Raw genomic sequence first — 11,776 nt, 5'->3', positions numbered from 1 at the left:
TCTTTCGAATACGCGTCTTTGCACTCGCAGTAATGTTATGAATGGACTCATAGTTCTGTTCAACGCATCCGTAAATATACCTATAGATTGTTGTGTTACTTCGCTGGACAGTGTTACAGACGCATAAATGTTCTCAATATAATTCGCGAGAATATCTAAAAAATTGTCCATTCAGTTAATCATTTGAGTGATAACGCCTTATCCATTAGGACTACACTATGTATAACTACTAACATAATCACTACCTGTATCTTTACCGATAGATATACGTACACCTGTTGTTTTACAAAAAAAAAAACCAATTAATCTATTTCCGGATTCATTTTCAATTTCTTGGTTTAAACGGACGCCAAATTCCTCGTCTTTCAAAACTCACATGGATATTGACATCGTTTACAAAGTCACACATAAAAACAGTACGGCAATTAGAATAGCTGATTAACATAGTTTCTCCCTCAGCGGAATAACGATTGAAGACAACCACTACATTGAGTAGTAGTTGTAGGTCTTCTAGGTATAGTATAAGAATGAAAACATTCTATATATCAACACAAAGATAGATAAACTGTTTATTAAAGAATTTTCAGAAAAAAGTTTCCTTGAATAACAGTAAATGAATGCTAACTTCATTGTAATAATATGCAAGAACCAAATATGTGGAGACGAAGTTTACTTAAAGTTTAGATGAAAAATAAAAGATTTGATTATTTAATTTTGACAAAAACATTAGATAAGATCCCCATCATTATACCATCCAGTCGACTGTCATGTCTTCTCCATAGATGGACCTATTCATTCCCAAGTTAACATGCTAATGATAGTTAAATTAGATCCTAAGTTATTGATGTGATATAAAAAGAAATTATATAAAGAGGAATTTTAAAATATTTTTTCAGTTAACACGATTTTAAAGATTTACCTATATTACCCTAACTTGCTTCTGGTTGAATGGGTTCACATGTACACCTGTACATTACTGCTGGACACTATATACGAACTACCTGCCGGGATTTTAAATATAGATATACTTTCGTGAATTCTTTACTGAATTTATTTTCCAACAGTGTGTGATCAAAGATCATATTGTCTTGGGTTGCATATGTCCTTATCTAAAGCACAGAATCTGTTTAACATAATTAATAATAGATATAGCTTTAAATTACCAGGCATTGCGATGTATTGTGAAATCATGACGTTAAAGGTAAATATAGTCAAATCTTTATCAATATAACACTGGATAGGAATCCGGTCTACCACAAGTGTTTCAGGCACGCTACTTACAAGACGATATGGCCACTGCCTGCGACACATCTACTCTGACGGGTGACAGCCTTGAAGGGTAACTTTCGCAGTAGTGTTGTTACGACAATTATTTTGTATAGATTGAAAATACAATAAAGTGTAGTTTTTACATGTTATTTCTACGTTTTCAGCGTTATTATATATTTAATAGTTTAACTTGTTTGAACTCACCTGGTGTAGAATAAAAACGGATATTGTGTATATTACTTAATAAATTAGAAACTATCCGAATGCGTGGATTTGGCTAACACAGATCAATATCATAATCAAGGAAGATATCACTTTGTGTCGTGAAGTAAATGTACAGGTGTTCCGAAGTTCTCCGATATAATTATAATGAGTATATAATAATGTCAAATAATTTGTTTTCGGACAAAGTATCCGCATTGATGTATGAAACAGAAATAAAATCAAGCACAAAATTTCTAAATAAAAAAATGTCAACAAACAGGACAAATTACAACAAAACCTGTTTTAAATCCATAACTATATCCACAGTCGAAGATCATCTATGGTGGACAATTATCAATGTCCAAAGTAAACAAACATCAGCTGGATCAGTCATACCTCAATAATAAAACATTTTATTATGGTGAAATAAAATATCAGCAAATTGTTTTAATCACAAACTGTGTTGTGGCCATGTTTCATTAATATCATTTTTGAATAATTTGAAATTATCTGCATGACAACATGTGAGTGTTTTAGATATTCACGAGGTGAAATTTTTATGAGGTTGATTTAATTGGTTCAGTGTGTCAACTGATGATTTACTTATCTGGATTGTATAAAGACTACTCAAATCGTTGTCATTTTCAGGGATGAAATACTGAAACAGCTGAACGAGAAAGCATACGCTGTCGTCCCGAATGTCCTCACACTCGATGAGTGTGACAGATATATGGCAGAGTTCAAAAGCTGGCATAAAAAATTTGACGATTTAGGAGTGGAATGTTCGAGTAGAAATTCTGTCATTCAATCCTACAGAACAGGCCACTTCTCAACTTCCTGGGAGGTCCGTCTCAAGTCCAAACCAATCTTTGCAAAAGTTTGGAAAACTGATAAATTGTTGTCAAGCGCAGATGCGATAGCTATATCGAAACCACCAGAACAAGGTGAGATCTTCATAAATACGTTGATGAATCAGCATTCATACCTTTTTAAAATGAAGTTTTTGTATTGGTGTGTTAAACTTTGCATTCATTTCTAATAATACTCTCCAATTAGTAATAAATTGATTGTAGAAATGTAGCTTTAATTTTACAAATATCTCATCAACTTTTGTATTTCTCCTTTCACTATTTAATAGCAATAATTATGTCACAAATATCGCACCAATATTTTGTACATTCTATGTAACAGGAAGTGAGGAATACGCAGATCCGGATAAAGAATGGTTACACTTAGACCAAGCTGTATATAGGCAGGGTCTCCACGCCTATCAGGCTGGAGTGTATCTAGAGGAAACAACAGACACTGATCATTGCTTACGAGTCATGGCGCATTCCCATCTGTACCACGCAGACTTCTTCAATACATTTCCACCAGCTGCGACAAGGTCACGGCGATGCGAGTTCCTAAAACTGAGCAAGGCGCAGAAGGCATGGTATGATGCCAGAGGATGTAAACGAACAAAGGTACCAGTTCCTAAAGGAGGAATGGTATTGTGGGATTCGCGAACAGTTCACGACAATATGAAGCCAGTTTATGGCAGACCAAATAAAGATAGATGGCGCTTTGTTGTATTCGTTTCCATGACACCCGCGATATGGGCATCCCCTGAGGCTATTGAGAAGAAGAATATTGCATATGATAAAATGTTGACCACCGCCCATTGGGCTTCAATGGGTGTTCGGAATTTCAAACCGTTCACTCCAAAAGGGGTAGAAAAAGATCTTACTATTCACGCACAACCCGACATCGCACAAACACGAGAAGCGAAATTATTGTTCGGGAAAGCAGAATATGATTTCGAGGATGGAAAACCGAACGGACCCAAGGCACCAGTTCTGGGTAACATGTCTCGGTAAATATGCAGTAAAATGTCTTCAGTCATGTTTACGCTTGAATCTATTGACAAACAAGAGACAATTCTCTATGTTCCTTGTGTATTTCACGTAGCATATGCATGGAACAAAAGGTATGATAATTTATGGTTTTTATAGTTATAGTGAAGCAGAAGGCGCTTACTTTTGCTGAACACCTGGTCTTATTCTCCACGTATTTTGTCAGGAATCTCCATGTGGTTCTCTTTTATGTTCATATATTGTCATAGTTTTATTGAATTTAAGATTGGATTGTGGGCATGCTGACGTATTGATATTTATTTTTGTTTTTTTTTGATGCGTCATGTATACTTATATTTAACCTTAAACATGCGTTTTATAATGAAAATACTGTGGTATGTAGAACAACATTTAATAAAATTTGTTTATGTGTCTGATGTCAAATTTGATGTAAATAAAAACAAATATTTTTAAAAATTATATTGCGTTTTTAGTCTTTTGTCGGTTTGAACATATAATAAATAACTAGTACATTTGTTGTCAGTTCCTCATGTTCTTGACATTCCTTGATATTTGTTACATTAGCATTATTTGTGAAAAACAACCCATAGATGTAACATGTTTTTGTGACGGATTTTACAACCCCACTAGAGGGACCCATAGATGTAACATATTTTTTGGAGGATTTTCAACCCCACTAGAGGGAACCATAGATATGACATGTTTTTTGTGACGGATTTTACAACCCCACTATGGGACCCATAGATGTAACATGTTTTTGTGACGGATTTTACAACCCCACTAGAGGGACCCATAGATGTGAGATGTTTTGTGGAGGATTTTACAACCCCACTAGAGGGACCCATAGATGTAACATGTTTTTTGTGACGGATTTTACAACCCCACTATGGGGACCCATAGATGTAACATGTTTTTGTGACGGATTTTACAACCCCACTAGAGGGACCCATAGATGTAACATATTTTGTGGAGGATTTTACAACCCCACTAGAGGGACCCATAGATGTAACATATGTTTTGGAGGATTTTCAACCCCACTAGAGGGACCCATAGATGTAACATATTTTGTGACGGATTTTACAACCCCACTATGGGGACCCATAGATGTAACATGTTTTGAGGAGGATTTTACAACCCCACTAGAGGGACCCATATTGCTAATGATAGATAACGGTTTTTGATGTGACATGTTTTATTTGTATTAATAATTTTTATATGTTTATGATTATTAAATGTCACCTTTGGTATCCATTTTCAGTATATACATGAATTGTGTTATTTATCTAAACACAATATGAACATAACAGGAACATAAAAGGCGTCTATTCGTTAACTTAATCCATGCTTGAAATAACTTAGATATATTAACTTATAATGACAGTGGATTTAATTTTCAAATTGTAAAAAAAAAAATCAAAATTGTGTGCGTTTGTTATTCAGTGCATACTATTTACTGATGTGTGGAGGAAGGGGTAAGCTTCCGTATTTTGTTTCTATTATGAAACAAGAGTTTTATATCTAAGGTAGTTTGATCGAATTGCTAGGCATACGCAATGCTAAGCGTCTAAATTTGAAAGCTATGAGGCCATTGTTAAAAATTCAAAATGATCGAAAGAAATGTCAAAATCTAAATGGGGAGTGTCCTAGATCCATAATTAAGTAAATTTCGTAAATCCAATACATTACACAATTTAAGAACAGCGTTAGGTACATATGTGTGTATATTCTGAACTGGGCCACAATAAATTTAAATGTGACATGCAAGTTAAGTCAAACCTCCGGGACTAATAGGCTACCAGCAGCGTCTACCACCTGCGATCTTGAAGATTGCACAAAAGACACATAACGTTACAATTAAATTTTGGTAATTATATTTTCTCGGAATCATTGGATAAAGCATTGTTTGTCAAACACCTGTTCTTCAAGTTAGCCGCCTGGTTCGTACAAATACGAATTATTTCACATAATCGTGTAAATTTTACTCTAATTGCAGATCATTTCAATAGCTGGTAAAGTATTATGTAGTTTTGTATGTTCTGTACACTGCCAATTGTCCAAAACTGTTAAGACCCTTTAACCCTCCAATCTGTCAAAATATGATTATTATGAGCGTGACCTTTATTTATGTCGGGTTTTTTTTGTAATTTCAATTCAAGAATTTACAAAAGACAAAAGAGTGAAAAGTACTTTTCGATGTATATTGAGAATAAGATCTAATTTATATATAATATGTATAGATGTATGTTAATAATAATTTGTATTATGTTATTGATTCTATATCTGTTACATGAGGATTTCAAATAACCTTATGGGTGCAAGTGGTTGTCACATTTTACAAAGGGGAAGGAACTGTAAATATTTAATGAAGGAGGAGGCTGTCTATACCCGGGGAATTATGTAATTATTGGAACTAATCCTGTCTATGTATCTTAATCATCTAATGCCACTATCAATGTATGAATTGTGTTATATACATATATGTATATATATATATATATATATATAAGAAGGAACATTAAGTCAAGTATAAATACAACACAAAAGATTTTAATCTTACACATTGAATGACAAGTTCGGTATCCATTGTGCCAAGTACAACCACTATCCAATTATTCAATTCAATTCTATTCAATTCATTATATTGATTGTAGGCCTTATGGCCTATAAGTACATGTATATAATACAATCGAAAGATAAATATGGGTCTTGAACAGCAAAACAAAAACACAAAGTGGAGAACGAGATAAAGCATTACAGATCTTGTCTTCATTGCTTCAACAATAAATTTACAAAAAAGACTTAACTCTTTGATATCATTAACACATAGTAATTGTATAAACTTAAGCATTGAGGTTTTTTCAGTAATATTTCTTTACAAAACGACTTCGTATCGTAAGTCAGTGTATACATTGCAAATTAACACAAAATGATACTAATCTTTGTACAGTATCTCCTATTCCGCTCTACATTTTTATAGCCGCCAGATTGAACTGCCAAACAATGTACAGACATGCGCACTTTTGTTAGATAAATTCTTCATTTCACAGGTATTTTCTTGGTTAAATCAAACTGAATAGAAAAAATGTTCAACAATACCATTATATAAGAAACATTTCGAATTTTCTAACAAACCTCTCAAGTGTTGCTGAGCTTGATCAAAGATCCTTTGACGCACGCGCAGGATAAAATTAAATAACATTTTAAAAGTGATTGGTTAAGCTAAATATCACCCAAACCCAAAGTATATAGAACATCTTTAGATAGAGTACGCTGAAGAAACATGTGTTAATATTGTTCATTAATAAAAAAAAACATAGGCGGTATTCAGAATATAATTGTTCGTACCTAACAATTCAAACGGGTATTTAATGATTCTGTACTTTCTTGTATATTCCAATGGAAAACGACCAAGTTCCAAGTATAACATTTCGTTGTTTGAAGATGTTTTAACTTTAAGTAACTTTCAGTAAGTTAAGTACTTGCCAAAAATTATAAAGTACGTTTTCTACATTCAATCCTCTGGTTTCCCCGTCAATTCACAGGAGTATCAAACAAACATAATATGGCTTTGTGAATATATAATTTAAAAATAATTAATTATAAGATCATGTTTCATTAGTATCGACAGTTAATTTCCATTGTTCACAATAAATTGCAAGATTATCCAGCGACTCCTGCAAGCTTTCCCGAAAACAGCATTAGGCCATCAACATATAGCATAAGGAAGATCAAAAATCATAATGTTGATTACATGTTGTTAACATACATGGGGAAAATTATATCAAGTTTCACCTTGCATTAAACTGATAACATTATCAAAGAAATTAGATAAACAACTTTTATGTTTTACACATGATCTTACATATTCATATGTTGATTTGATGATATGTACAAGTTTGATCTGACTCTTCACTTAGATAGTTTACACTTTAAATTTACTCCGTCAACAAAGTCAAACACAATTTAAAATTAGACAACATAACAATATAAATGCTTAATTTATCTTAGAGATTTAATTATAATTGAATGTAGAGTGAAAATTGCACCAACAGTACTGAGTCCAGGACGAAAACCAAACTTAGCATCTGTAGTAACGTTATAGCATTCAGACCATTTAGCTAACCTAGCATTTAAAATAGACATGAATAGCTTTCCAAGACTGCTTAATAAACTGATACTTCGAATTAAATGTCAAGTGTATCACCTTTTTTCTGAATATCAGAATATCATAGCCTCCGACTAGTCCGATAAGAAACAACTGGAATATGAAATTCCATTAAATAATCTGCATACAGATTGGAAACAAAAGAATCTTTACCAACTGAACAACACTCAATAATTAATCAATACCGTGAGATTTGCAGTGATTCAAATTACAAATAGGTCTTTCAGTTTCATCAACTGCGATCTGGGGATCTTATAACACATTTATGCTCATTTGGGCCCTTAATGATTTTGATGACGAAAATTTTATGAAGAACAGCTTGGAACTTAAAGTACAGCCGAAAAACTCTAAATGTGTTTAACAGTTTTAAAACTGGAGTGGTCAATTCCTTACCATCTCGTACATTATGTACGTCAGTGTGAAACGTTACACTCTTCTATTGTCTATAGTAACTCTTCTATTGGTTGTGTGATAACAACTACTATTCTATTGACATTAATGACCTGAAAAAAATGTTTCGAAATAAGCTTGAGGGTGGTATTTTCAAGTTTATTCCAATATATTACTTTGAAATTTCCTATATGTTTTAATGCTTCTACAGTATTATAAAACTTTTTTAACGATTAAGTACCTGTGATTAGTTTAAGTTTTACAACTGTTGAACACATTTAGAACATGTTTATGAAGTATGATAAACATTTTTAATCAGGATCTAACCAAGGCTTGTCCTTACTCACGTGTGTACCTCTGTTCTTTCGAATACGCGTCTTTGCACTCGCAGTAATGTTATGAATGGACTCATTGTTCGGGTCAACGCATCCGTAAATATACCTATAGATTGTTGTGTTACTTCGCTGGACAGTGTTACAGAAGCATAAATGTTCTCAATATAATTCGCGAGAATATCTAAAAAATTGTCCATTCAGTTAATCATTTGAGTGATAACGCCTTATCCATTGTGACTACACTATGTATAACTACTAACATAATCACTATCTGTATCTTTACCGATAGATATACGTACACCTGTTGTTTTACAAAAAAACCCAGTTAATCTATTTCCGGATTCATTTTCAATTTCTTGGTTTAAACGGACGCCAATTCCTCGTCGGGGATGTAATTTGTTAAAATCAGAGAGTCGTCTTTCAAAACTAACATGGATATTGACATCGTTTACAAAGTCACACATAAAAACAGTACGGCAATTAGAATAGCTGATTAACAAAGTTTCTCCCTCAGCGGAATAACGATTGAAGACAACCACTACATTGAGTAGTAGTTGTAGGTCTTCTAGGTATAGTATAAGAATGAAAACATTCTATATATCAACACAAAGATAGATAAACTGTTTATTAAAGAATTTTCAGAAAAAAGTTTCCTTGAATACCAGTAAATGAATGCTAACTTCATTGTAATAATATGCAAGAACCAAATATGTGGAGACGAAGTTTACTTAAAGTTTAGATGAAAAATAAAAGATTTGATTATTTAATTTTGACAAAAACATTAGATAAGATCCCCATCATTATACCATCCAGTCAACTGTCATGTCTTCTCCATAGATGGACCTATTCATTCCCAAGTTAACATGCTGATGATAGTTAAATTAGATCCTAAGTTGTTGATGTGATATAAAAAGAAATTATTTAAAGAGGAATTTTAAAATATTTTTTCAGTTAACACGATTTTAAAGATTTACCTGTATTACCCTAACTTGCCTCTGGTTGAATGGGTTCACATGTACACCTGTACATTACTGCTGGACACTATGTACGCACTACCTGCCGGGATTTTAAATATAGATATACTTTCTTGAATTCTTTACTGAATTTATTTTCCAACAGTGTGTGATCAAAGATCATATTGTCTTGGGTTGCATATGTCCTTATCTAAAGCACAGAATCTGTTTAACATAATTGTTCATATTTCCTGTCCTGAAATAATAGATATAGCTTTAAATTACCAGGCATTGCGATGTATTGTGAAATCATGACGTTAAAGGTAATATTTGTTATTTGACTGCCTCAAGTCTAAATATAGTCAAATTTTTATCAATATAACACTGGATAGGAATCCTGTCTACCACAAGTGTTTTAGACACGCTACTTACAAGACGATATGGCCACTGCCTGCGACACATCTACTTTGACGGGTGACAGCCTTGAAGGGTAACTTTCGCAGTAGTTATTTTGTTGTTAAAATACAATAAAGACAATTATTTTGTATTATTATATATTTAATAGTTTAACTTGTTTGAAAATACAATAATTAGTGTAGTTTTTAATCATTTGTGTCGTGATTGTCTACGTTTTCAGATTTGTTTTCGACAATTATCAATTTCTAAATAAAAAAATGTCACAAAGTAAACAAACATCAGCTGGATCAGTCATACCTCAATAATAAAACATTTTATTATGGTGAAATAAAATATCAGCAAATTGTTTTAATCACAAACTGTGTTGTGGCCATGTTTCATTAATATCATTTTTGAATAATTTGAAATTATCTGCATGACAACATGTGAGTGTTTTAGATATTCACGAGGTGAAATTTTGATGAGGTTGATTTAATTGGTTCAGTGTGTCAACTGATGATTTACTTACCTGGATTGTATAAAGACTACTCAAATCGTTGTCATTTTCAGGGATGAAATACTGAAACAGCTGAACGAGAAAGGATACGCTGTCGTCCCGAATGTCCTCACACACGATGAGTGTGACAGATATATGGCAGAGTTCAAAAGCTGGCATAAAAAAATTTGACGATTTAGGAGTGGAATGTTCGAGTAGAAATTCTGTCATTCAATCCTACAGAACAGGCCACTTCTCAACTTCCTGGGAGGTCCGTCTCAAGTCCAAACCAATATTTGCAAAAGTTTGGAAAACTGATAAATTGTTGTCAAGCGCAGATGCGATAGCTATATCGAAACCACCAGAACAAGGTGACATCTTCATAAATACGTTGATGAATCAGCATTCATACCTTTTTAAAATGAAGTTTTTGTATTGGTGTGTTTAACTTTGCATTCATTTCTAATAATACTCTCCAATCAGTAATAAATTGATTGCAGAAATGTAGCTTTAATTTTACAAATATCTCATCGACTTTTGTATTTTTCCTTTCACTATTTAATAGCAATAATTATGTCACAAATATCACACCAATATCTTCTACATTCTATGTAACAGGAAGTGAGGAATACGCAGATCCAGATAACGAATGATTACACTTAGACCAAGTATAGGCAGGGTCTCCATGCTTATCAGGCTGGAGTGTATCTAGAGGAAACAACAGACACTGATCATTGCTTACGAGTCATGGCGCATTCCCATCTGTATCACGCAGACTTCTTCAATACATTTCCACCAGCTGCGACAAGGTCACGGCGATGCGAGTTCCTAAAACTGAGCAAGGCGCAGAAGGCATGGTATGATGCCAGAGGATGTAAACGATCAAAGGTACCAGTTCCTAAAGGCGGAATGGTATTGTGGGATTCGCGAACAGTTCACGACAACATAAAGCCGGTTTATGGCAGACCAAATAAAGATAGATGGCGCTTTGTTGTATTCGTTTCCATGACACCCGCGATATAGGCATCCCCTGAGGCTATTGAGAAGAAGAATATAGCATATGATAAAATGTTCACCACCGCCCATTGGGCTTCAATGGGTGTTCGGAATTTCAAACCGTTCACTCCAAAAGGGGTAGAAAAAGATCTTACTATTCACACACAACCCGACATCGCAAAAACACGAGAAGTGAAATTATTGTTCGGGAAAGCAGAATACGATTTCGAGGATGGAAAACCGAAGGGACCTAAGGCACCACTTTGGTTGTGAATTCTTGGTAAATTGCCGGAAAAACTGTCTCTTGTTAACGTTTGTATTCAATGACAAAAGAAGGAATGACGGATATTTTCGATATTTTGTAATTTTCAAAATGTTTGTAAACGTGTTTCGTGTATACTTTGAGAAATAAAGTACTTTTGAAAATTATGTTGTTTTTATTATTGTTAACATACATTCATTGTTTGTTAAGGCTGTTTTCAATTCCTCGTGAACGGAGTTTACCGTCTTGAATGAAGAAGACTTTATCGAGATCAGATCGCGGTTTCGGGGGCAAATGTCAAAATGTAACAGTGGAATGTATCTAAGAAGGGCCAATATTATAAAGATAAAATATCTCATTGCTTAAGACAAGAAAGCTGAAACGAGGAATTCCAAACTATATTAAGGAAAATACTTGATCGAATACTCTCCAGTTCGTTATTATTTTCAATTGT

At 33.6% G+C, this 11,776-nt stretch overlaps 1 protein-coding gene and 1 pseudogene across 1 annotated transcript; both read left to right on the top strand.

The window, feature by feature from the left end:
• Positions 1-1,289: 1,289 nt before the first annotated feature.
• On the top strand, positions 1,290-3,332 carry LOC132553513 (uncharacterized). The gene is made up of 3 exons (XM_060217762.1): positions 1,290-1,339; positions 2,122-2,417; positions 2,665-3,332. Exons 1-3 carry the CDS (start codon positions 1,290-1,292, stop codon positions 3,330-3,332), a joined length of 1,014 nt encoding a protein of 337 aa, XP_060073745.1.
• A 6,280-nt stretch (positions 3,333-9,612) lies between these two features.
• Positions 9,613-11,333, top strand: LOC132553512 (uncharacterized; annotated as a pseudogene).
• Positions 11,334-11,776: the final 443 nt, after the last annotated feature.

Source organism: Ylistrum balloti, unplaced genomic scaffold, assembly GCF_031769215.1.
Source record: "Ylistrum balloti isolate Yb309-2 unplaced genomic scaffold, AGI_CSIRO_Ybal_v1 Utg370332, whole genome shotgun sequence".
NCBI classification, from domain to species: Eukaryota; Metazoa; Mollusca; class Bivalvia; order Pectinida; family Pectinidae; genus Ylistrum; species Ylistrum balloti.
This window is presented reverse-complemented; position numbering and strand designations above follow the sequence as displayed.

Bases quoted from the DNA above. Each gene is read 5' to 3' on its own strand.
- LOC132553513 (XM_060217762.1), top strand. From the start codon at position 1,290: ATGGCCACTGCCTGCGACACATCTACTCTGACGGGTGACAGCCTTGAA. The intron at 1,340-2,121 runs GTAACTTTCGCA...TGTCATTTTCAG, and splicing joins ACGGGTGACAGCCTTGAAGG to GGATGAAATACTGAAACAGC. The intron at 2,418-2,664 runs GTGAGATCTTCA...TCTATGTAACAG, and splicing joins ATCGAAACCACCAGAACAAG to GAAGTGAGGAATACGCAGAT.